A 27,249-nucleotide genomic window follows, 5' to 3' on the forward strand; every position below is an offset into this window, starting at 1 on the left:
ACACCCAAGACTGATCTCCTTTAGGATGAACTGGTTGAATCTCCTTGCAGTCCAAGGGACTCTTAAGAGTCTTCTCCAACACCACAGTTCAAAAGCATCAATTCTTTGGCACTCACCTTTCTTTATAGTCCAACTCTCACATCCATACATGACCACTGGAAAAACCATAGCCTTAACTAGATGGAACTTTGTTGGCAAAGTAATGTCTCTGCTTTTTAATATGCTCTCTAGATTGGTCATAACTTTCCTTCCAAGGAGCAAGCGTCTTTTAATTTCATGGCTGCAGTCACCATCTGCAGTGATTTTGGAGCCCGGAAAAATAAAGTCTGACACTGTTTCCACTGTTTCCCCATCTATTTGCCATGAAGTACCGTGATCTTAGTTTACATAATAAGCTAAATCATTATTTGTTTCATGTCTGTCATCTCAAATGGCCTGTACAACCATTGAGGGCAGACATGTGTTCTTTCTTTTTCATTGCTTGGTCCTCAGTTGCTTAGCAAAGTACTGGCATGTAGTAAACAGCTCAGAAAATAACTTCAATGAGCTGACGTAAAAGCTAAACTGTGATGGGACCATCTCATCTATACCATATCTTACAGTCCTAAATTTCTCCTACTTCTTCCTCATCAGCCTGCCACTATAGCCTGGACATCTCTGCAATCTGCCGTGATTGTCAGTACCCCAGCGAATTCAACTCCTTGTAGGCTGACCTACATCATTGGTTGTGCACAGCTTGCTTAGTCCTTTGTTAATATCTTTTCCCCTCAAAGAAGCAGACAGTCTGTCAGGTTTTTCAGTTATCCTGATTCACTTTTATTATGATCAATATTAAAGATCCAAGTAGCTTAGCAGACCCAGAAGCTTAAAAGAAAAATGAAGATCTGGAAAAAAAAAAAAAAAACATCCAGGCCCACAAAAGTAGGAATTCAGGATAGAAGAGAAAGAGAACAAATATTCAGAAATCAAGCTCTTAGCAATCTAGCTCAGTACAGATGTTCCAGGACATAGCTGGTAACGTATTTGATGGCCAGCATTGTCTCCTCACAGGTTGGCTGGATCTGGGATTCAGGGAGGACAAAGCCATATCTGCCTTTATCCCGGAGTTCAAATGTGAAGGAATATTGGATTCCTTGGTCATAAGCCCAGTCATCAGAGCCCCCAGCAGCTGGATCTGAAATGAACAAATCAAAGGGGAGAAAACAATTTAAATCTAGGAAGGAGATTTAAAATCATGCCAGCTTTCTTTTATAGTTACCAATGTTTCATTGCACAAAATAGGACAGGTAGGGAAATTTTCTAGTCACCAAGATCACAAAAGCTATGGGGGCTGTTTTAAAGATTAGTCCAATCTTATCTCTTGGGAAGATTACCTCTTAGCTCTACATGGTAATAGTGATGTGTTTAATACTTCAGGATGTAATCAGTTATATATATATACTCAGTGTGCTTCTATGCTGTGGTAAACTCTCACATAGTTTGTGATTTATTTGCAACATATGTATAGTTCCTGGGAAAATCATGTGTATCTCCTAGAAAAATAAGGGAAACTGCATGATGATTGGTGAGAGGGGAGGACTCTGAGCCTCACTGAAACTGTACTGAACGATGGAACTGGAGCCCTCAAGGGCAGAGCTGGGTCTTCATTTTTGTTTCTTTGGTATCTAGCATATGGCTTGGCATGGATTGGACATTCATTCAATTACTCATTCAGTGACAGTTATGGTGTCATTCATTTATTCAGTCACTTGTTCATTCATTCATTCAGTCCACTGTTGTAGAGTTTTCATTGAGCAGCAGGCCATGTGCTCAGCTTTGGAAATACTAGGACGAAGGAAAGACATGGCCCCTGCCCTCCAAGGGCTTATGGTATAATGGAAAAAGAAATCTCATTAAACTGGCCTGAATAAAACTTCTATGAAGTTCACAGTATGTGAATAGATGAGTTATTTCTAATAGAACTCCCTTAAGAAAATAGTATACCCCATCTGACACAGAGAAGTTTAATAAAGGACAAGAATACAGAAAACTGTATTCTACATGAAGCTTTTAAAAAAAAACACCCCTCATGATTGGAGCCTCTCCAACTGCATTGAAGGCCATTGATGGTGAGGCTGGCCATTTTCTCCCTTATATTTCTGGTCCTTTAAGGCCTGGGGCAGAAAAAAATCATGCAAAGGCAAATATATGTAGAAATTGGAAATGGAACCTGCAGTATGTTCCTTCTCAGTGAAATCGAACTGTAGCACCCAAGGCCCTGGGGTCCAGCCTATAACTAACTTGCCATTTGCTTGTACCCCATGAAAACAGCTTAAGCCTGAAGTAGCCTGAAACTTCAGTCTGTTTAGCCAAGAAAACCTTCCCTCTATTGCTTTTCCCCACCAATTGTCCTTCCAGATAAAGCTTCTGTGTCATCGTCCTGGGAAACCGTTCCTGATACTGTGGGGTGGGTTGGCTAGTCTTTGGGTGTGCTCTGTTCTCGTACATCCTTCTGTCTCAGCACTTTGCACCTATATGGCCATGAACTTTTCCTGCTTCCCTGCTGTGGGCTCTTGGAAGATGGCTCTGGTCTCCCTCCTTCCCTTTTCCTTCCCTCTTGCCCTCTCTCTGTCCTGCCTTCCTTTCTCCACCGGCACCTCTTGAGGACTTGGCATGGGGGCAGATGCTCAGTAGATGTTTACAGAGAGCAGATGAGTTGAAAGGGATATTCCCTGCCCCCTTTTGTCTTCTAAACAGAAAACTGATTACATGTGTTGTAAAACATTCACTCTCAGGCAAAAGTCACATGCTTTAAATGATAGAAAGGAAAGACTCTGGGGGCCATCTGTTGCCTTTGCATGGCTCTGAAGCTGAGACTTACAGATCGTTGAAGCTCCTGGGCCATAGGTGTACGTGGTGCCATGCAGTGTGGCCAGTTCTTTCACGGCACCTTTAGCTAGGGTGTTCTGCAAAAGAGCCAGTGGTATATGAGTGAAGAAATAAAGTGCACGCTGACAATCAGACCCCTGTCCCTTATTTCTAAGACGTCGAAGACATGTAAGTCATAATTCGGGTTAGTGTCTTAATCTTATTCAGTGCCCAACCCCATTTTGCAGTGAATTTAGTCACACAATCCAAGTGATTCTGGTAGAAGGTCTACCCTAACACCCTCCCCGAGCACCCAGGCTGAGCTTCCCTTGTCTCATACACAGAGTGTGTCATATTGTGTCAGTACCATTAGCTGCCCTCTAAGTTCTCAGTGACTTTTCCTGTTCTTTATCTCAGTGTTCCCAGGGCCTAGTGCAGGCTGTGTTACTCAGTGGCTGTGTGTACATGCTAAGTCACTTCAGTCGTATCTGACCCTATGGACTGTAGCGCAATAGGCTCCTCTGTTCATGGGGTTCTCCAGGCAAGAATACTAGAGTCAGCTGCTGTGCCCTCCTGCAAGGGATCTTCCTGACCCAGACATTGAACCTTTGTCTCTTATGCCTCCTGCATTGGCAGGCAGGTTCTTTACCACTAGTGCCACCTGGGAAGCCCACTTCGTGGTTACTCAATAACTATATTTTTGAAACTCTGAGGATGATGAGCACTCTTCCTACCACATTATTTGAGAATTAGGTACTTACATTTATTTTAAATCATTGTTGGAGTAAAATTTGGGTGTTAGTTGCTCAGTCATGTCTGACTCTTTGCGGCCAAATAAAGTATAGCCTGCCAGGCTCCCCTGTTCATGGGATTCTCCAGGCAAGAATACTGGAGTGGGTTGCCATTTCCTTCTCCAGGGGATCTTCCCGACCCAGGGATTAAACCCGGGTCTCCCGCCTTGTAGGCAGACGCTTTAACCTCTGAGCCACCAGAGTGGACAATTCCAAGGAGGAGTGTAGTTCCAGCGTTGGAGATTTTTTTAGAGTGAAAAATTAGAGCACACTTATTTTATTTCAAAATGCAGAACATTTCAGTTCTAGATTTAAGAAAAGTAGTAAGTACTATGGAGAAGGTGATGGCACCCCACTCCAGTACTCTTGCCTGGGAAATCCCATGGACGGAGGAGCCTGGTGGGCTGCTGTCTATGAGGTTGCACAGAGTTGGACACGACTGAAGCGACTTAGCAGCAGCAGCAGCAGCAGCAGCAGTAAGTACTAATTTATTTATTTCTTCTTAAAAGCAGCATCATCCTAAGTTGCCCTCTTGGCTCCTACACTCAGTTCCTCAGGGAGAAGGGCTCTGCCTGCAGCTCCTTCCTATGCTCTAGTCTCCAGTGTGCACTGAATCACTTGAAAAGCAAGGCTTGACTTAGCTGTCTGGAGAATACAGATTGGTGAGTCTGATTGTTTACTGCAGGAGAATTAGACATAATTCATTCTGGCTATGAAACTAGCTGTATTTCATACTTTGGCAACATAATTGTCTTGTACATATGCCTGAAAAACTGTGAGGTTTTTGATGACATCAGAATAATTCCATTTTTAAAAAATAGGAACTTCCCTTACTCCTTGGTCTAATATTAAAACCAGTTTAGTAAAGTCTTAAGTTAAATTGATGAGGGCATGACTGTAAGACTTTAAGAATTTCAGCTCCCAAAGCATGAATGCTTCACCAACCAAGTGGTAAATTTGAAAATTTACAAGGAATTATAAATCATGATCTCAAGCCTGATTTTCTGGTCTGATCCACTGAAATGATGCAATCAGTTTCTTGGAACTAACTTATTATTCTTAGAGTTTTGAGACAGAAACTTGAACTCGAATTTCAGGGTTTCACTTCCCTATTTTCCAAACTGGTGAAATAATATATGCTTTCTCATACTGTGTGGAATCTTCCCTGTTGTGATCTAAAGGTACTGTTTCTGTTGTTTAATCTTATTCTAACTAGCATACTAGGGTTGGGTCTTCTCTCCATCCCTTAGTATAGGGTCTATTGCCAATTGAAATCGGAATACTCTGTAAACATTGCACAATACTCAGAATACATTTAAAACCATCTTTTAGAGATGTGAAACATGGTGAGGTACTAGGTTTTTTTTGCTAGATAAACAGCGTGTGGTGGTTTAGTCACTAAGTTGTGTCAGACTCTTGCGACCCCATGGACTGTAGCCTGCCAGGCTCCTCTGTCTATGGAATTCTCCAGGCAAGAATACTGGAGTGGGCTGCCATTTTCTTCTCCAGGTGATCTTCCCAACTCAGGAACTGAACCTGGGTTTCCTACATTGTGGACTTCCCTAGTGGCTCAGACTTTAAAGCGTCTGTTTACAATGTGAGAGACCTGGGTTTGATCCCTGGGTTGGGAAGATTCCCTGGAGAAGGAAATGGCAACCCACTCCAGTACTTCTTGCCTTGAAAACTCCATGGATGGAGGAGCTTGGTGCAGGCTACTATCCATGGGGTTGCAGAGTCGGGCACGACTGAGCGACTTTACTTTCCTACATTGTAGGCAGATTCTTTACTGAATGAGCTACAAGGGAAGCCCTAATAATAGCATATTTCTTACAATTCTACAGTTTCTAGCATATTTCCTACAATTCTACAGTTTCCTTAACTTTTGATTCAACCAAGGAAATTTCTATTATTTATTTTTCTGTAAGGCAGAACCTCTGATCCTAAAGAACTCTTATTCCTTCTCTAGCTGCCTTCCTCAGGCTTTTCTTCTGTTCTGCTTTCCAACCCCACCTTAAGCCATGAATTCTTACTTTTAGTTAGTAGAAATAAGATTCTAATAAGTTGCAGACATGTAATGTACAGCTTTGTGACTATAGATAGCAGGATTTCACTGAATACATGAAGATGGCTATGAGAGCAGAGCTTTAGTGTTCTCACCATAGCAACAAAATGACAATTATGTGAGATAGAGAGTATGTAAATTAATTAAACATTGTGCAGTATTTATATTTTCAAATGATCACATTGTACACCTTAAATTTATTTTATCTCCATAAATCTGGAATAAAGGAAATTCTTTATGATTAGTTCCAAATGTGAAAAGTTATGATAACTTTAGGCGATTTGAGACAAGATCATTGTCATTATTTCTTGACCTCCTGCATGTCAGATGACCTTCAAAGTCTCTCTGTATTTTTATTGGTATAATGTAATATTTGAGTTATCTGGCAAAATCGAATAGGCTTACTTGTGATCTGTTATCTCTTTTGATTTATCAACTTATCCATTTAGTCATAACTACCATTGCTGCTGCTAAGTTGCTTCAGTCGTGTCTGACTCTGTGTGACCCCATAGATGGCAGCCCACCAGGTTGCCCCGTCCCTGGGATTCTCCAGGCAAGAACACTGGAGTGGGTTGCCATTTCCTTCTCCAGTGCATGAAAGTGAAAAGTGAAAGTGAAGTCGCTCAGTCGTCTGACTTTTCATGACCCCACGAACTGTAGCCTACCAGGCTCCTCCATCCATGGGATTTCCCAGGCAAGAGTACTGGAGTGGGGTGCCATTGCCTTTTCCAGTCATAACTACCATTAGGGCCACATAAAAATGTTTGGTTTCCTTTCCTCGAAGCAATAACCAAGTGCTGTCTAAGCTGTCAGAGACAACTTTTGCCAACAGTTGCTTTGCCTCCGATGCTGAAACAATACCTAAGATTGATGTCAACTTAAAACAGCTGTTATTTCGCTCTTCTCACTGGTGCCCATTAAAGGAACATTTAGTTTGTGTCTCAGACTTGGCTTTCCTTGTCCTCAGTTGCTCTCTCATCTTGATATCTACCTCCTCACTCACCTTCTGACCATCCCCTCATCACCGCATCCTTGAATGGCTCTCTTACCTTCTCTCATGAAGTCTGGCCATGTATCACTTGCCATGCATCCCCACCTTCTTTCCAAGCTGAGTCACCCTGAACTGCTTTCATACTGTTCCCTGCCTCTCCTTACCTCCATGACTTTGGGTGTCCTTCTCCCCTTGTAGGAATCCTCTTTTTGTTCACAAGGGGAATTGCTATTGTTCTTCCAAATTTAGTCTAAACGTCACCTTCTTTGCAAAGCTGCGGCTCTTCTTTGTGAGGGCTCACATCTCCATCAGAGTTCCTATCACTCTGTGCTGTCATCATTTGTTTTTGCGTCTGTTTGTCCTCTAGTGGAGCTTTTGGTGGGGTGGTGGTGGGGGAGAAGGATTCTTGGCTGTTCGTTTTGTATGCTTAGCAGATTGCATAACACCTAGCACATGGTTGCTTGATTGATTCTCTTCCCAGGGCTTCAGGTGGGCATGGTCTGATTGGGGGTGCAGAGTGCAGAGAGAGCTCTACAGAGGCTGGACTGTGACCCCTGCCCCTCCCCCCAACCTGGGTGGAGATTAAGGATGCTTGTGGGGAGAGTGGTGGTACCATGTAGTGGTGGTTGATGGGTTAGCATATTTAGACATTGACCTCTACTATGCACTTAGCTTATTTCCTTTCATAAAGAAAGTAGAGTCTGTGGACCCTTTCTTTCAGCCCCTCTAAGGCCAAGAGACAAAGAAGTCAGAACAGACATTAATCAACCAAAATGTCATATTTTAAATTCCAGCTATGGTAACAAAAATCTCTGGCATCAGTGTGAGTCTTTTCTTTTGAAGAGTTCAAATACTTTCACAAATGTTACTCATTTATCTTCCCAACATTATCTGTCCACATTTCATCAACACAGAATTTTCTAGCAGAATGGAATGCCATATGGGGCAGCATGCTTGGTGCGAATGTTCCAACCAAACTGGATGACTGACCCCTGCCTATCAGGAATGGTAGAGAGGGAGGTGATTCCTGTATTTGCTAGTATATTAGAGAAGGTAACTCCTTTTCCTTGTACGTTTCTGTAAAAAGGGACTAAGACAGCTGACAGAAGTCCAGCAGAAACAATAGTATATCAGAGACCATGATTCATATCTTGAAACTCTAATTAGTGACACTTTCTATATAACCTGTTATTTAACGGAGACCTTACATCCTCAGTGGGTTCAAAATAAGAACTAACATTTACATAAAACCTTAGACTTCACAAAGAGCTCTTGCTAAGAGCTAGATATTTTTATCCCCATTTTACAGATAAAAGAACTGAAACTCAGAGAGGATAAAAGAACTTGCCCAAGGGCACGCAGCCCTGTAAGTGGCTGACTTGAGCTGGGTTCTTCTTGCTTTAAATCCTGTGCTCTTTTTCACTTCTCCTTGTGGCCTTGGAATACTTCAAAAGAAGTGTTGCTCGAGCTGGTTTTACCAATTGTAAAGAACAGAAGGAAGCTAAATATAAACCAGTCTGAGAGAAAACTTTGCTTTCAGTCAAGGCCAAACATGGCCAGCCTTTATTAAACCTTAGTTAGGCGTTTCCTAGCACATCTTATGCATGCTTTCTTTTGTCACTTGTCTTCTTAAAAAGAGGCCTTGGTCATAGAGCAAAAGACAGAGAGAGTCTAAAATGCCACATCTAACTCAAAGCCCAAGAGACAAAGGGCCAGCTCCTGTGACATCTCCCGAGGCTCTGAGCTCCAGGAGGCTGGTGAGATGAACAAGGCGAGGGTGATCTTTTTCAGTGACTTGCACGTGATCAGGAAGCCCCTGTCTCACAACTGTGCTCATGGTCCTTACTGCAACCTCTAGTGCACAGCCAGTGTCATGGCAGCGGGGGCTGCCTCTTCTAATCTTGCCCTGGCCTGTTCTTACAGGACAAGAAAGCAAAAGCCCCGCCCTGGCAGTGGGGTATACACCATTGCAGAGGAGATTTGCTTCAGAACTTTGTTTCTAACTTCAAGTCCTGAGTTTAACCATCCCTCTGGGTGAATACATGTGATAATGGAAACATCAAAATGATCTGTGGCTGCAGTTTCCTTCCTTCTGTGCTGTGATCCTGGGTAACTTACACCAAAGGACCAGTGAGGAATTGAACTTTTGTAATTTTGGTGCAAAGGGAGAAACCCCCAGGGCCTACTAAGGCAGGGACTGAGGAGAAAGCCTATGGGACTTGAAAAAACAAATATGTTTCTGAGAAAAAGGGAGAGCGTAAACAAGTGCAGGCTCTGACTGCAAAGCCTTGAGGTCGGGGTGGGGGGGGGGGGGTGGGGAAGATAACGAGTAGCAGAGGGTTTGCTTTAGGAGAGAGGAGACTGTCTATCTTGGCAGACCCCATGGGGAGCGTGGCAGTGCTTTCACTGATGTAAACTAAATTCTTTCTGTGGCTGATCTGAATATGTGCTTTTTAGCTCTTTAGAATTCAAGTAAAATGTGAAGCATGAGTCAGCTGAAGCTGCAAAGCCCAGAATTTTTTTTTTTTGATGGCAGTGGTGCTTCTTCCAAATAAATGCTGTATAATGGGGATGTACTGTCTTGCACTTGAGCTTTGTAGAAAATTGTGAACTGTGTGTGTGGAGTATAAGATCCTGTGAAAGCCAGGGACTTTGGCCAGGAATGAGACTTCTCATCTTTGCTTAAAGTGGAGTTTCTCAACCTTGGTGCTTTTGACAGGAGGGCTGGGTCATCCTGTGTGTGGGGGCTGAACTGTGCATTGTAGGGGGTTGATCAGCCTCCCCTGGCCTCTCTCCACTGCATGCCAGGAGCACTCCCACAGTTAAAACTCTCAACCTCCCCCTCCCCCCTGCCCCCACCCACCCAGTCAACATTGCCAGATGTCTTCTGGGGAAAGGGAAGGAAGCAAAAATCAGCTTAAAGTCAGATAAAAGATGCAATTATGTTAACGAAGAAAGTATTATAGAGAAAAAGAATGAAAAAGAAGACAACTGGTTTTCAAGATGCTCTGAATGCCTTATTTTGTTTTCCTCTCCTGACCATAGTACAAGTGCCTTCTCAGTACTGCTGTTAGGTCACTTCTGCTAGAAGAATACTTTGCTTCCAGGGTGGCTATAACCAAAGGCATGTTACCCAGTTACATTTAAATTTCAGATAAACAATGAATGTTTTTCCAGTAAAGTCTGTCCCATGCACTATTTGGAACATACTTAAACACTTAAAAATTATTTGTTGTTTATCTCAAATCAGATCTAACTAGGAGTCCTATATTTGACCTGGCAGTTCTGTTTATCAGGTCACCGGCTCCAGGGCCTGCTGTGTGACACAGGGTTCATTCTGACATCTAGGTCCCTCCATAGTCTGGTTACCTCCCTCCCACTCTTCTTTCCAGAAAACACGCATAACAGGCTGACCCCTGTCTACTCCCTTTTTATGGCAGGAACCATGGTTTCTGCTGAGTACTTAATAGGTGCTCAGTAGAATTTCTGGCAATTGCCTTATGAGTCACCAGACCCTGGAGGAGAATTTTAACAGGCCAAGAAGCCACTTTAAAGATGGTAAATCAGCAGTTGTCTCTCCAGTCAAAGAAATTCTGCAGTTGTCATTTAAAATTCTTCTAAGTGAGATTAGAAATTTTGAGAAAGCTCCTGAAGCAAATGTGTGCTTCAAGTCCTATCTGCCTTGACTGCTTGCTGGCAGCTGGCCTGACAGACGGGCTCTGACCCTGTTACTCTTGCTATTAGGCAGGGACACGGTGACAGCTGTGATAGAGCGTTCTCATGACCCTGTAATTGCCCATCTCCTAATCACAATATTTCTTCCCTCTGATATTTATGTTTATCTCTAATCATAGTTTTGATTTATGGTCACATGCTTGAGTGGAACAGGGGGTTTCTATCTTGGTGGCTCATTAACTAAAACTTTAATGAAGAGATAGTGAGGTGTCACTGGGCTAGATGGTATTAGAGTTTAGAAATGGATTTCCATCTTTTGGTCAAGGTCAATAATTTTCCAGAAATTATTAGCCTGTCATATCTCTCCTGGTTTATGTATGTATATCCATGAAGGGGTGGGCCATGATCATAAAGACTGGGCCCTGAGAAGCCAGGGTTTTTAGTTGGCCAGTGTACTTAGCAGTGTCCAGGGTTAGAAGTAATAATAGTATATTTGTGGGATAAAAGACTGTATTTAATGAAAGGTCTTTTACAAACTGGCTTTATGGAGCACCAGCATAGTACAAATCTGTGTGTGTGTGTGGGTGTGTGTGTGTGTGTGGGTGTGTGTGTGTGTTTGGGAATTGGGACAGCCTAGAGAATTCTTCTGTGTCCGCTAGTGCCATGCCCAAGGCTGCCTCTATTACTGGTCTGAGCTCAGCTAAGCCTTCATTGTCTAAGCTGGAAAATGAGAAAGCAGAACCAGACAAATTTCAAGATTCCCACTTGTGAAGTTCTGTTCCTGCTTTTGAATTTAGAAGTAGTATTATAGTAATAATTGTTAACAGTGCCATGTAGCTCTGTTTGGGAGGAAAGTAGACCAAAGATTGTGGGACTCTCTATGCTTAATAAATAGAAGGATATGGATTGGTTTGGGAGCCTTTTAAATTATGTCTCTTAGTTTTTATTTCCTCTGATGATAAAGAGGTCATATAACTCAATATTTCATTACCGTTTAGAATTTTGGAGCTGTAAGTATAATCTTTTCTGAGTCTTAAAACTTCATTTGAAAATAGTGATAGATATATATTAAAGTCAATACCGAGATTGGACAGTTTATGAAGCCACTTGAAAACTCACAGTACATCTTGTATTTAAAAAAAATAATTATAGTATGTGTAAAAGCAGTTTGCTGTAAGGAGAGCATATGCATGTAAGATGCATTTATGTTTCCTCAAACTTTTTACTCATCTGCTGGAGATATATTTTTTGGTACCCTTTGTAATCCATACTATTACTTCTGTACTTTTATTTCATTGGTCTTTTGCTTTCTCGTCTCTGCCTTTTTCCCCCCTGAGGGTTGTCCTATGATATGAGTAACTGTCATGTAATCCCCATGTAAGATCTTTCAGAAACGCAGCCATATACATTTTTATCACAACTCTGTATGTAAAAGGATTGCTGCTTATGGTATGTTCTAACTTTGGACTGAAACTGCTAATGTTTCTGTCTAGAATAATTTCCTTCTGATTATTTCATTGAAGCATATTTTTTTTTGCTACAAATATGATCTTATAAGTTTTAGATGTATAAAGAAAAAGAATCATATATATGCTAAAATCTGTATGACAGAATCTGCTTTGCATTGCTTTAAGAAAATCTGAGTTATCTAAAATGTAGTGTGGTACCAATAATTCATTTTTATTAATCTTTTACATCTAGTCAAGGTTATGGTTTTTCCAGTGGTCATATATGGATGTGAGAGTTGGACTGTGAAGAAAGCCGAATGCTGAAGAATAAATGCTTTTGAAATGTGATGTTGGAGAAGACTCTTGAGAGTCCCTTGGACTGCAAGGAGATCCAACCAGTCCATTCTGAAGGAGATCAGCCCAGGGATTTCTTTGGAAGGAATGATGCTAAAGCTGAAACTCCAGTACTTTGGCCACCTCGTGCGAAGAGCTGACTCATTGGAAAAGACTCTGATGCTGGGAAAGATTGGTGGCAGGAGGAGAAGGGGATGACAGAGGATGAGATCGCTGGATGGCATCACTGACTCGATGGACGTGAATCTGAGTGAACTCCGGGAGTTGGGGATGGACAGGGAGGCCTGGCGTGCTGTGATTCATGGGGTCGCAAAGAGTCAGACACGACTGAGCGACTGAACTGAACTGAACTGATCTTTTCTTTTCTAATGGTGGGGTCATATTTTTCTAATTGAGAATTAATACAGATGCAGTAGATTTGGGTGGAACATTCATCTTTCTAGGTCAAGACTTTTGCTTTAAAAAAATTGATATCTTTATTACAAATAAAAACAATGCAAAAGCCAGTATCTTTCTTATTTAGAGACTCTAATTCTCATTTGGCTATATATGTTTGTAATAACACTGTAGTTATAAGTTGTTCTAGCAAAATGTTCTTGGAAAGTAAGTAAATTGGATTGATACAAAATAAGAAAAAGACTGAAAGGATTTCTGGTTAACTATTAAAATGATTTACATTATTTTGGGGTGCCAGATCCCAAATGAATCAAATAATCAAATAATATGAATCTCAGATTTTACTGATGGTAAAGGAGCATATTGTTAATATACTATATATTGTATATTGACAATATACAAGGCTGTACATTGTCACGCTGCTTACTTAACTTATATGCAGAGTGCATCATGAGAAATGCTGGGCTGGATGAAGCACAAGCTGGAATCAATATTGCTGGGAGAAATATCAATAACCTCAGATATGCAGATGACACCACTCTATGGCAGAAAGCGAAGAAGAACTAAAGAGCCTCTTGATGAAAGTAAAAGAGGAGAGTGAAAAAGTTGGCTTAAAACTCAGCATTCAGAAAACTAAGATCATGGCATCTGGTCCCATCACTTCATAGCAAATAGATGGGAAAACAATGGAAACAGTGACAGACTTTATTTTTTGAAGCTCCAAAATCACTGCAAATGGTGATTGCAGCCATGAAATTAAAAGATGCTTGTTCCTTGGAAGAAAAGTTACAACCAAGCTAGACAGAATATTAAAAAGCAGAGACATTACTTTACCAACAAAGGTCCATCTAGTCAAGGCTATGGTTTTTCCAGTGGTCATGTATGGATGTGAGAGTTGGACCATAAACAAAGCTAAGCCCTGAAGAATTGATGCTTTTGAACTGTGGTGTTGGAGAAGACTCTTGAGAGTCCCTTGGACTGCAAGAAGATCCAACCAGTCCATCCTAAAGGAAATCAGTACCGAATATTCATTAGAAGGACTGATACTGAAGCTGAAACTCCAATATTTGGCCACCTGATGTGAAAAACTGACACATTGGAAAACACCCTGATGCTGGGAAAGATTGAAGGCAGGAGAAGGGGATGACAGAGGATGAGATGGTTGGATGGCATCACCAACACTATGGACAAAAGTTTAAGTAAGCTCCAGGAGTTGGTGTTGGACAGGGAGGCCTGGCATGCTGCAGTCCATGGGGTTGCAAAGAATTGGACAGGATTGAGTGACTGGAGTGAACTGAACTGAACTGATTTAAGATGCTAGGCAGAAGTTTAGTCATAGAAAAAAAACTTGGCAATTTACTTTTAAATCAATCTATGTGATATAAGTGCAAATAAGTTTTGTATCTTATCATGCTAAGTATGCATGCATGCATGCATCTTATCACATATCTTATCATGCTCTAAAAAGTATAGGAAATAACATGTCCTTTTCCTTGAATTTATTAGATTTGTGACTATACATATAAACCATCCAAGGTTAGATTATTTTGTAGTTTGTGTTTTCTTTTTGAGAATTCATTATGAATATTTTACTTTTGTATAGTTCTGTTTCACTTCTGTAGAATTTAAAAACAATCTTGAAGGATATAATTTCTAGTATGTATTTTTTTTTAATTGCCTCTCTTTCCTTGATTTTAAACGGAGAAGTGATTCTTAGAGAAAAGTATCAGTGGATCACAATCTCTGGAGGGACGTAGCAAGAACTTTTTTTGAGATTCTAACGGTAGAACTAACTTGATTCTTTTTCTAAAGGACAATTTATAGACTTTTAGAGCAGTCCAGATACTAGGTTTTTATTGTATGGAGCCAGTGGGGCAAGAAAGTATTCATCACTAAAAGAGTTTAAACTTACTCCTCAAATAAGAACTATTGCAGCATTGTGAAGCAGTTCCATTCCAAAGAACACTTTGAGCTTTTCTGTTAGCATTAGTCTTTTAGTGTTTATATATTTAAAACTAGTTATTAAGCAAACTGGATATATTAGCTATTGTTACATTTAATGTGGTTTATAATTTTAATTTTAATATTTTATTTAGTAACTCATTAGTGCTTAGTTTTTATGGCTTTGCCTTTTTCTCTTTTGGTGTGGTACAGTTTAAACATATTCACATGAATTAAACAAGCAACGTACCCCCACTTCCTCTCCTCTGGTGGCCAGAAATCTAGGACTGAAATGAGGAGCTAACCGCAGTCATCTCTGGGACAACAGGCCTGTGAGCACCCACTGTTGAGAATACTCACAGACTGAGCATTATTGGAAAACTGAAATATTTAATGGTTCCAACTAATCATGGTTCCAACCCCTTTGTTTTTTGGCTACAGATAGGGAAAATGGGAAGCTTTTTGAAAAATAGCACTTCTTCTTTTTTTATTTTTTTTTAAAAAGAAAAGGACCTGGCCAACTATTAGCTATCAGTTTTCTAAGAGGTTGAGTTATTTTTCCGGTTCCTCTTCACAAGATATTTACAGCATTACATATTTTATTTGGCCTCTGAAAGACCGAATCTGAAAGTACAAAACAATAATTTCCAGTTGATTAAGTTTTGGGTCTTTGAATTTTTACATTTAGGTAAGCCAAATATCTATGTCATTTTCTAAGTGAAATAGTTTATTTTTTGGCGTAAGTCAAATGCTTTAAATCTTATACTTGTTCTTTTAGATCATTGGTTCCAACTTCTAATAGTCAGATGTTCATAATTTAAAAAAAGTTGTTGAAGGATTCACATATGCTTATTTTTTTAAACAATTATGCGGATATACTATATTTAACATGAATATTATAAAACTCATTATTTAACTTTTCACGTGGTTGTATCTTGACTCTCCAACAAGATTGCTAATTTTTAAGGCAAGGATACTTAATTTTTTCTCATATCTAGTGAAGACCTATTCACATCATTTGTCCACTGATTGATTTACATCTGTGTCTCACCTAATCCAACAGTGAAATGGGCATTTTAGGATCTTATCACTTAGCTCAACATCAACCAGTGATAAGATCCTAAAATGCCTATTTCACTGTTGGATTAGGTGAGACACAGATGTAAATCAATCAATGAACAAATGATGTGAATAGGTCTTTACTAGATATGAGAAAAAAAAAAATTAAGTATCCTTGCCTTACTCTGTCTGTCTAGGGCTTCCCTTGTAGCTCAGTCAGTAAAGAATTTGCCTGCAGTGCAGGAGACCTGGGTTCGATCCCTGGGTTGGGAAGACCCCCTGGAGAAGGAAATGGCAACCCACTCCAGTATCCTTGCCTGGAAAATCTCATGGACAGAGGAACCTGGTGGATTGCAGTCCTTGGGGTCGCAAAGAGTCGAGCACGACTTAGCAACTAACACACACACACATACTGTGTCTATGCATGTCAAATCCAGTTCAAGACAGCTTGATAACAGTAACTTTCTGATGAAGATTATGTATGAAGTGAAGGAACTTTGTTGATTACCCCAGATGCATCTGAAATCATCATATGTGTCAGCGTTGTGGTGAAGCAGGAGGAAGTGGAACTCTTATTGTTTGGAAGATTAGTGAATGAACCATATGTTGGGGATCATTCTCTGCATGAGAATCATATTTCTTCTAGCCAGTATATCTAGCCAATTTCAGATTCCTTGTAAATCTGTTTTGCTTTTGTTACCAAAGATCAACCATGGACCTTCCAGAAATTGTATAATTTTTTCCCCCAGGAATAGAAAAAAAAAAACACACACACACACAAAAAACTCAATAGCAAAATACTGGATCTACCGCCACGATGACTTACCAGCTCAACGTTGTTCTTGGGGAGTTTGTAAGAATAGGAGTAAGGATAGAGCATCATCTGAGAGTAAGAGTGGATTGTCAGATATGCTTTGATGGAAGAGAGGTGGTTGCGGATGAAATTAGCCACAGCCTTGGTCTCTTTTTCAGACTCTGCAGCAGATCCACAGTAAGTTTCAGCACAGGGGTTGTCAGAGGCTCCAATACCTGGAAAAACATGATGCTGTTAATGGCAAGTGGTCATCCACTGATGTTTCTACAGGGCGTGTTTCAAAATTTCAAACTACAGTGTTAGAGAGTTAAAAAAATAAGTTGTTTTGACAACTGTTTTTATAATCATCCCATATATGTATACATTATAAAGTATATATACTTTTAGTCACAAGATTATGGTGCTTTTAAGCTAACAGGGTAAAAAGTTGCATGTGGAATCGCCAATATGTCCCTGTGTGCATGTGTGTGTGCGCTCAGTATCGTCTGATTGGAACCCGTGGACTGTAGCCCACCAGGCTCCTCTGTCCATGGAATTTCCCAGGGAAGAATACTGGAGTGGGTTGCTAGCTCTTCCTCCTTGGGACCTTCCAGTTAGGGATCAAACCCACATCTCTTGCATCTCCTGCATTGACAGGCAGACTGTTTACCACTGGTGCCACCTGGGAAACCCTAATGTCCCTCAGTTCAGTTCAGTTGCTCAGTCGTGTCCGACTCTTTGCGACCCCATGAATCGCAGCACGCCAGGCCTCCCTGTCCATCCCCAACTCCCAGAGTTCACTCAAACTCAAGTCCATCAAGTTGGTGATGCCATCCAGCCATCCCATCCTCTGTCGTCCCCTTCTCCTCCTGCTCCCAAACCCTCCCAGCATCTGAGTCTTTTGCATTGAGTCAACTCTTCGCATGAGGTGGCCAAAGTTTTGGAGTTTCAGCTAATACCCCTGTGTAGTACTAAATGATGAAATCAGTAGAGTATAAGAAAACTAATAAGTAGGGGACAAATACCTATGAGAAATTTCTGTGTTACTGTAATCATTTACTGAGAGTTGAATCACAAAATTATAATTCTATCACATTTTTGTTTAAATAATTATTTAATGATGATTTCCTCCAGGTTGTATATCCCACAAATAGTAGGATTATGTCTGGTTTGTTCAGTCTTATGTTTCTAGCATCTAACACAGCTGGGAACACAATAGAATAGGCAATGCATCTTTATTCACTGAATATATAAACTGTTTATTGTCTGTGCTTTTAGAAACCTGGAACTTGAAAGTATAAAATTTTATAGTTTTTCTTGTTTTTGACACTGTTGTGTTTTTCTGTTATTTTACTTCCTATGCTTTTCATGATGTGAGTGAAATGCTCAGCCTGATACTTACTGCACCAACCAGCATCAAAATTTCTGTTGAGGTCTGTGCCAGTGCAAGTAGTTCCAGCATTGGTGGAGCGGGTCTTTCTCCACATTCGGTTCTGAAAGTGCAGTGTATGGTTAGGACAAGTACAACAGAATGGCTAATTTTAATTTTATCAGCCCCTCTTAGTACTGGTTCTTATACCGTGGTCCAGGTGTAGATGTAGCCATCAATATTGACCACAGGCAAGACATAAAAGTCTAGCTTGTCGAGAAATTCTGTCATGTGGATCTCACTTCCATAGGTCCGAACAGCCTGTGTACAAATTACAGAGCAGAATTTTATGGAAAACGGTATGCATTATGCACTGAAATTTACATAGACTGGACAAATGTTGACTCTGATAACAAAAGTGGTTACCCTTTTTGAGGTAGAGATTATTAATATTAATAAAAAGAAAATAGCAAAGTATTACTAATAGTTTTGTTTAAAATAGTTTCTGATTCTCTAAGTACTCTTTTATCCACATATAACTTCATTTAGATATTATTTTTATTTCAACTTTTTAAAGATGGACAAATTGTAATAAAATAAAAACTTTTAAAGAACATAAATGCTTATTTCCTTTGAAATAGTAATTGCAATAAATTTTTTTCAAAGTTTGTAGGATATGAGAGTAAGGCCTATTCCTAGTAAGGAATGTCTGTGATGGCTTTGCATGTTCCTTATACTATCATCTAAAAATTTGTTTGATTTTGATGAGACTTCTTGTAGACGGTCTCACTAGAGGAAGTGTCTGACATGGAAGAAGAATGAAAAGGCCTCCTCCCACTGTGAAGAGAGATCACTCTGAAGGGTTTTGGAGAGGCTCTCACTAAGTCTCCAAATTGCATGATGATGGAAGTCTTCTTATTACTCCACTTTCTTGAGAAAGGAGCTCTGTTAAGGGTCTAGCTCTTCCTGCTAAGTGATGAGGACACTTACATATGAATGAAGGAGCTTATACTGATTTATTATATTCTCTTAGTCACAGTTCCTCAGCCCCAGGATCATACCAAATTTACCTTCAGCTCTTCCCTAGGCTTGCTTGAATAGATTTAAAAACATTTAAGACTTCTATGTAGTAATGGTTTTTAAATACTCTTTGTGGCTCTACACATGTCTGTTTATTAAAATAATGATGAAGCATGTGCTTTTTTAGGTTGGAGGAGGTATAAAGAATGTTTTGTTGGTGGTCTATGATTGGAGGTAACCAAAGTAATGATGAAAGTTCTTTCTCCTAGAGAACAGATGGTGAATGTGCATGCTAAATTGTTTCAGTTGTGTCTGACTCTTTGCAACCCTATGGACAGTAGTCTGCCAGGCTCCTTTGTCCATGAGATTCTTCAGGCAAGAATACTGGGGTGGGTTGCCATGCCCTCCTCTGGGGGATCTTCCTAACCCAGGGGTTGAACCCATGTTTCTTGCATCTCCTGCATTGGTAGGGAGATTCTTTGCTGCTAGTGCCACCTGGGAAGTCCTGTAGATGGTGCAATGACTCACTGAAATTAAATGGTGCCAATCAGACACATAACATGTCTAGAAACCAAGAACCTAATGAATAGATACAGAAAATGCTTTACACAAAAGAAAGTATATTGTATATAATAATATTCTTATATTTTTAAAGTACTTCAATATTTTAAATGTAACTTTACTTTTGAGATAATTTTAGAAAGTTATAGAAGAGTTGCAAGTATAGGGAGTTCTCATATACCCTTCACCCAGGTTCCCAAATGTTACCATCTTACATAACCATGGTACAATGATCAAAGTGAAGCAATTAATAATGGCTCAGATGGTAAAGCATTTGCTTACAATGCGGGAGACCCGGGTTCAATCCCTGGGTCGGGAAGATCCCTTGGAGAAGGAAATGGCAACCCACTCCAGTATTCTTGCCTGGAAAATCCCATGGACGGAGGAGCCTGGTAGAATACAGTCCAGACAGAATACAGTCTGTGGGGTCGCAAAGAGTTGGACACGACTGAGCGACTTCACTTTCTTTCACTGTAAACTATAGACTTTAATTCAGATTTCACTATTTTTTTTTTCACTAATGCCCTTTTTCTATTTTATGATCCAATCTAGGCTCCCATATTGTATTTGGTTGTCATATCTCTTTAGTCTCTTCTTATCTGTGACAATTCCTTTGACTTTTCATTATGACTTTGGCATTGTTAATGAGTACTGGTCTAGGTATTTTACAGAAGGTCCCTCGATTTGAGTTTTTTTTTTTTTTTTTAATGATTAGAAGGAGGTTGTGCATTTTGGGAAAGAATACAAAAAAGATGGTTTATCTTCTTAGTACACAATATCAGGGGTTACATGATATTGATTATATCTTACACTGGTGATGTTACTAGTATTGTTAACCTGATCACTTGGTTAAGGTAGTCACTGCTAGGTTTCTCTACTGTAAATTTTGCTTGTGTGATATAGTATAATACATTTTTTGGGAGATGCTTTGATGCTGCAAATAACCTATTTCTCTTTAAACTTTTACCCCATAATTTTTGTATCCATCTGTAGGTTTTCATGAAGTGTTTATTATTATGGTGCTCTAATGATGGCTTGCTGTTTTGCTCATTTGTACATCCATTAGCTGTAATTCTTCTATAAGAAAGAACTGTTCCTTCCTTTTCTTTCTTGACTGAATTATCTTTTTATATCATTTATGTGCTAATGGATATTTAAAAGGATTTTCACATATATCTTACCTTGACCTTTATAAAGGAGTGAAAAACAGTATCATTTACAGTAGGGGCTCCTATGTGTTATTTTCTTTTATTCTGAAGTATACATTGATTATTATCTAGGAGATAATGGTCAAGTTAGTGGATTATCCACAATCACAACTTTTCAATGACCTATTCACTGTACTTACTACCTGTTAGCCTTTTTCCCAAAGGTGGGTGAGAAAATTAAGATGAGTGAAATTCAAATAAATAGAATTTGCTAACTGTTTAAAAATTTTGCCTTATCAAGTTTTCTAGGTGACCTTTATAGCTTGGAACTTGGACCTATGATTTTTTTCTGTGCTGCTGTTCTCTTTTATTATAGCTAATTTATAAGGGATTGATTGAAATAAAAAAAATACTTTCTACGTTGCTCTGTCAGTAACCATCCTACATACTGACCTCTCTGACAAACCACTGGCAAAATGCAGGGGAAATCCATTCTCTGGCATGGAAACCGCAGTCCATGAAAATGGCAGGCTTATTTGATCCAGGTTTGCCAACCTATTGCAAACAAAAGGAAGAGGAAGACCCTGATTCACCACATTCAGAGGTTAACATTCACCATCTGTCTGGGCTTTGGGCTCCACTGGTGACACTTGACAGCAACAAGAGATATGTGCCATGATTAAATTAAAACATAATACTTGCACAGTGTGTTCTTGCCTGTAGACACAGTGTTTGAGCTGGAGGCTCACATGGCTGTTTGTTATTTTTATTAAGCTTGACAAGCTCATATATTCAGAAGATGCTTGATTATTCTGCTTAATTGTATGCACATGGAGGTTATTTTCTATTGCTATTGTTAGGTGACATGACTAAGACAACTGGATAAGTAATTAGAAGTAATCATGATTGTTGCTAATATTGTAAGTTTTTTTCTTTTCTCCCACTTATTCCTTGTCTTTTTATTTTCTTCATTAGAATTGCATGATAAAAATGGCATTAGAGGATGACAGTAACAAATTGTTGATATGCTGTGTAATGTTGTCTGATAGACATGAAGTTTATGAACCTCTTTAGCAAATGGATTTGCAAACAACATCTGCGAGAGGAGAATTTCATCAAGGTAGATGATCAATTTACATTGCTTACAGGAATGTGGTTAAATTTATAGGACTTCTATTTTACTGCATTTTTTCCTTTTGGATAAATCAAAATAATTAAAAAATTCACACATGATAAAAGAATCTGGGTACTCTGTTTGATTCCCTGAGGGATGTAGGCAGAGAAAGAGTTATAACAATGCTTGAGATGAACATGTCTGTGAAACAGATGTTCTCTGTGTTAGAATTCATTGATTTAAAGTGCTCAGACATGGCAAGGTTATGGTTAAAAAGGATTACCTTGAGGAGGTATATAGTGTTTCCTAAAAATGTAGTTCCGATGGCACTGCGAGAGATGAGGTCTGGATTTTCAGTGGCGGCTTGTTCAGTCCATGCCTCTATCTACCAAATGGAACCATTGATGGATTAATGTGACATTCTCAGTTCAGTTCTCAAGGCAATGTCTGTCTAAATCATGTATACTTCATACCGTTTCCCAATTGTTGTACTTCTCGTAACTGTGTCCAGTAGTGCGGACTCTGCTATCAAACTGAGCTTCCAGCATGGATCTCAGGTTGCTTATCAATACCCTGTAATAAACCAGAGGAAGTGCTCCTGTGAAAATAAGCATGCTTCCCAGTGGACATATGCAACAACCCAGAGTCTCTGCTAGTCAGATGTGTCCTCTGATTATGCTCTTCAACTTGAGCTACTTGTCTCAGAAAGTGAGTAAATCATTGAGAAGGGTACCAAAGAGTATGAGTAAGGCAGGCTCTTCTTTGGCCCAAACTTGTTTGGCTGTTCTTGGACCTTAAATTTGAAAAATGCTTTCCTTGGTACCTGGGGCGCTCTGGGTCAGGGCCTTGGGTTGCCTCACAAAAGCATGCCCTCAAGCTTGCCTATGGTCTTTCTTGCTCAAGACTTCCCTTATTTTAGCACTAAAAGTCCCACATCCCAGCAACCTATTCATTCCCAGGAAAACTGGGACATCCAGTCACCTGAGGCCTTTCTTTAGGTTTTGAGAAAAATACCTCGATGCGTGGAAATTCAGAAATATTAATAAGCTTATGAAGCTTTATTAGACAAAAGAACACTGAGTTTAAAGTACCAGCTTCTGCTTGTCTTTCTTTCGGCATGTTTAAAGTAATCTAAGAGTGGTCCTATAGCAAGGTAATATGAAAATTGCTGACAGAAATTTTGAGGACTGCTATTTCCTAAAAATGATTATTCAGGTGGAAGTGTGTATTATAAGAGGCAGGGGTGAAGGTGTGGGTATGTGTGACTTTGACTTTGTAGCTTCTGAGTGGAAAGTGTATTTCGAAGGGACAAAATTTTATGAGCATTAATGTCCTTAGTCATAGCACTGTAAACATTATGGGCAGTAGCTAGCTTGCAGAAACTTCTATTATCCACAGTCAAGCCTTGAAATGTTTTTATCTGACACACAGAGAATTGTAGCCGCACATCAAAAGTCTTCTCCTCTGATTGCCCCAAGGGCATTCTAATGAAGTATGTCAGGGACATTCTCTGAACCTCCCTCCTGGTCTCTCCTTCATTTGGTTAACTTGGGCATGAACTTGCATCTGTTTATGGAAAAATGCAGCAAATCAATACTAAATGGTATGGATTTCCTAGCAAGAAGGAAACACTGTCATAAGGTCTTAACTCTCTTAAGTAGTATTAAAAAAAAAATAAAATGGAAAAGGAGAAGAGTTTAAAATTTATTCTGTGGAAAGAAAATTTCCCACTAAGCACAACCATCAGTAATTCATTAGTGTTTTCCTTTCTATGGCTGCTGTTAGTTAGCACAAACTAAGTGGCTTAAAACAACATGAATTTATTATTTTATGGTTTAGAAGTCCAGCACAGGTCTTGCTGGGGTAAAAATCAATGTGTCCACAGAAATATGCTCTTTTCTGGAAGCTCCAGGGGAGAATCTGATTCCTTGCCCTTCATAGCTTCTAGAAGCTGCCTACATTCCTTGGCTGTTTGCCCTGCTCCATCTTCAAAGCCAGAAACAGCAGCTCAAGACCTTCTCATGTTTCATCACTGTGACCTCCTCTTCTGCCTCTCTCTTCATCTTGTAAGGACCCTGTGATTACTTTGGGCTCATCCAGAATGCTGCGCTCTGTGCTGTGCTCAGTTGCTCAGTCTTGCCTGACTCTTGCGACTCCTAGCCTACCAGGAGTCTGTAGGCTACCAGGACTGTAGCCTACCAAGCTCCTCTCTCCATGGGATTTTCCAGGCAAGAATACTGACTAGGGTAGGTTGCCACTTCCTGTTCTAAGGGATCTTCCCCACCCAGGGATCAAACCTGTGTCTCCTGCATTGGCAGGTGAATTCTTTACTACAATGCCAGCTGGGAATCCCATTTATTTAGAATAATCTACCTATTTTAAGTTCAGCTGTTTAGCAGCCTTAATTCCATAGCAACCTAATTCCATCTACATTCTTAACTTTTCTTTGCCATTAACATAACATATTCAGATGTTCTAGAGATTGGAATGTAGTCTTTTTTTTAGGGGGGGGGGCAGTCATTCTGCCTGCTATGGTTAGGAACAATGACTATAATAAGTGTTATAATTAGTTAAGTTAATTATAGCACCCAGTTGGATTGTTAGGAAGTAAGGTAGAATTAGAAAGAATCTAGAGTTAGAAATCAAAAGATCAGGGTCATGGTTTTGCCTCATATGTAGATTTGTTTCAGCAAAGTCATTTAATCTCTGGGCCTTACTTTCATAATTTTTATAATGGGGTATTTGGTTAGCTGGTATTCAGTGTCCTTTTTGGTTCTAAAATGCAACGACCTGACTCAAATTCATAGGTATTGGTCATTTATATAGACTTTTTCAAGGTTTATGAAAAAAAGTTAAACTATAGTAAAGTTGCCAGTTATGGGCTTCCCTGGTGACTCATACCGTAAAGAATCTGCCTGCAATGCAGGAGACCCAGGTTTGATCCCTGGGTTCGGAAGATCCCCTGGAGAAGGGAGTGGCTACCCACTCCAGTGTTCTTGCCTGGAGAATTCCATGGAAAAAGGAGCCTGGCAAGTTACAGTCCATGGGGTCACAGAGTCAGACATGACTGAGTGACTAACACTTTCACTTTTTCACTTCACCATGTTCATAACCTCCAGGGAAGCAAGTGTCTAGAATAGAGATGGTTTAGGAAAATGATTTTCAAAGGTAACTAAAAACTAAAACCAAGCAAAGCCAAAGCAAGCAAAACAAAAACCTTGAAAACTAAAAATCATCTGTATGTCTTCTTTGGAGAAATGTCTATTTAGTTCTTTGGCCCATTTTTTGATTGGGTCGTTTATTTTTCTGGAATTGAGCTGCATAAGTTGCTTGTGTATTTTTGAGATTAGTTGTTTGTCAGTTGCTTCATTTGCTATTGTTTTCTCCCATTCAGAAGGCCATCTTTTCACCTTGCTTATAGTTTCCTTTATTGTGCAGAAGCTTTTAATTTTAATTAGATCCCATTTGTTTATTTTTGCTTTTATTTCCAGTATTCTGGGAGGTGGATCATAGAGGATCCTGCTGTGATTTATGTCACAGGGTGTTTTGCCTATGTTCTCCTCTAGGAGTTTTATAGTTTCTGGTCTTACGTTTAGATCTTTAATCCATTTTGAGTTTATTTTTGTGTGTGGTGTTAGAAAGTGATCTAGTTTCATTCTTTTACAAGTGGTTGACCAGTTTTCCCAGCACCACTTGTTAAAGAGATTGTCTTTAATCCATTGTAGGTTCTTGCCTCCTTTGTCAAAGATAAGGTGTCCATAGATGTGTGGATTTATCTCTGGGCTTTCTATTTTGTTCCATTGATCTATATTTCTGTCTTTGTGCCAGTACCGTACTGTCTTGATTACTGTGGGTTTTTAGTAGAGCCTGAAGTCAGGCAAGTTGATTCCTCCAGTTCCATTCTTCTTTCTCAAGATTGCTTTGGCTACTCGAGGTTTTTTGTATTTCCATACAAATCTTGAAATTATTTGTTCTAGTTCTGTGAAAAATACCACTGGTAGCTTGATAGGGATTGCATTGAATCTGTAGATTGCTTTGGGTAGTATACTCATTTTCACTATATTGATTCTTCTGATCCATGAACATGGTGTATTTCTCCATCTATTAGTGTCCTCTTTGATTTCTTTCATCACTGTTTTATAGTTTTCTATATATAGGTCTTTAGTTTCTTTAGGTAGATATATTCCTAAGTATTTTATTCTTTTCGTTGCAATGGTGAATAGAATTGTTTCCTTAATTTCTTTTTCTACTTTCTCATTATTAGTGTATAGGAATGCAAGGGATTTCTGTGTGTTGATTTTATATCCTGCAACTTTACTATATTCATTGATTAGCTCTAGTAATTTTCTGGTGGAGTGCAAATCAAGACCACAGTGAGGTACCATTTCACACCAGTCAGAATGGCTGCGATCCAAAAGTCTGCAAGCAATAAATGCTGGAGAGGGTGTGGAGAAAAGGGAACCCTCTTACACTGCTGGTGGGAATGCAAACTAGTACACCCATTATGGAGAACAGTGTGGAGATTCCTTAAAAAATTGCAAATAGAACTGCCATATGACCCAGCAATCCCACTGCTGGACATACACACCGAGGAAACCAGAATTGAAAGAGACACGTGTACCCCAATGTTCATTGCAGCACTGTTTATAATAGCCAGGACATGGAAACAACCTAGATGTTCATCAGCAGACGAATGGATAAGAAAGCTGTGGTACATATACACAATGGAGTATTACTCAGCCATTAAAAAGAATACATTTGAATCAGTTCTGATGAGATGGATGAAACTGGAGCTGGTTATACAGAGTGAAGTAAGCCAGAAAGAAAAACACCAATACAGTATACTAACACATATATATGAAATTAGAAAGATGGTAATGATGACCCTATATGTGAGACAGCAAAAGAGACACAGATATATAGAACGGACTTTTGGACTCAGAGGGAGAGGGAGAGGGTGGGATGATTTGGGAGAATGGCATTGTAACATATATACTATCATGTAAGAAACAAATCGCCAGTCTATGTTCGATGCAGGATACAGGATGCTTGGGGCTGGTGCACGGGGATGATCCAGAGAGATGATATGGGATGGGAGGTGGGAGGGGGGGTTCAGGATTGGGAACTCATGTACACCCGTGGTGGATTCATGTCAATGTATAGCAAAACCAATACAGTATTGTAAAGTAAAATAAAGTAAAAAAAAAAAAAAGTAACTCATACAGGGAAAAAAAAAGAAAACTAAAAATGAGTAGGAAGAAACCTTTAAGAAAACAGCTATATTCCAAGATCATCAATTTGAAAGAACAAATCCTGCCTGGTAAGTATAAGCTTCTCTAACAGAATGGCAAAACTAAAAATACAAGAGGAAATGGTCAATGACATCCACTTTCCCTTTATCAAGATTTTCCATTTTCAGTGAACAAGTAAAATAATCATCTAGGTCACATGGCTTCTTAATGGGTGCCCAGAGAAAAGAAATCATAAATTAATTGCTCCCAGCCTCAGGACATTCAATAGATATTTGTATCTAAGACCATAACCATGGTGATTTCTGACCTACCACGAACCAGCTCTAAATGGAGTAGGAAGTAGGGTTTTCACAGCATGTTGCAATATCTTTACTTTTTCATCCAATCTTCAGATTCAAATTAGTTGGGAGAATAAGTGAGTACTAGGA

The 27,249-nt window shown here is 39.6% G+C and overlaps 1 protein-coding gene across 1 annotated transcript in view; it reads right to left on the bottom strand.

The window, feature by feature from the left end:
* Positions 1 to 986: 986 nt before the first annotated feature.
* CPB1 (carboxypeptidase B1) overlaps positions 987 to 27,249 on the bottom strand; it is a 39,112-nt gene continuing 12,849 nt past the window's right edge. The window contains exons 4-11 of the mRNA XM_052646437.1: positions 22,043 to 22,142; positions 21,853 to 21,954; positions 20,909 to 21,010; positions 17,937 to 18,047; positions 17,760 to 17,850; positions 16,391 to 16,593; positions 2,861 to 2,945; positions 987 to 1,174 (exon numbers count right to left, since the gene is read on the bottom strand). Of these exons, the coding sequence (XP_052502397.1) occupies positions 987 to 1,174; positions 2,861 to 2,945; positions 16,391 to 16,593; positions 17,760 to 17,850; positions 17,937 to 18,047; positions 20,909 to 21,010; positions 21,853 to 21,954; positions 22,043 to 22,142 (982 nt within the window). The remainder of the gene's footprint in view (positions 1,175 to 2,860; positions 2,946 to 16,390; positions 16,594 to 17,759; positions 17,851 to 17,936; positions 18,048 to 20,908; positions 21,011 to 21,852; positions 21,955 to 22,042; positions 22,143 to 27,249) is intronic.

The sequence above is a fragment of the Budorcas taxicolor genome, chromosome 1, assembly GCF_023091745.1.
Source record: "Budorcas taxicolor isolate Tak-1 chromosome 1, Takin1.1, whole genome shotgun sequence".
Classification (NCBI taxonomy): Eukaryota; Metazoa; Chordata; class Mammalia; order Artiodactyla; family Bovidae; genus Budorcas; species Budorcas taxicolor.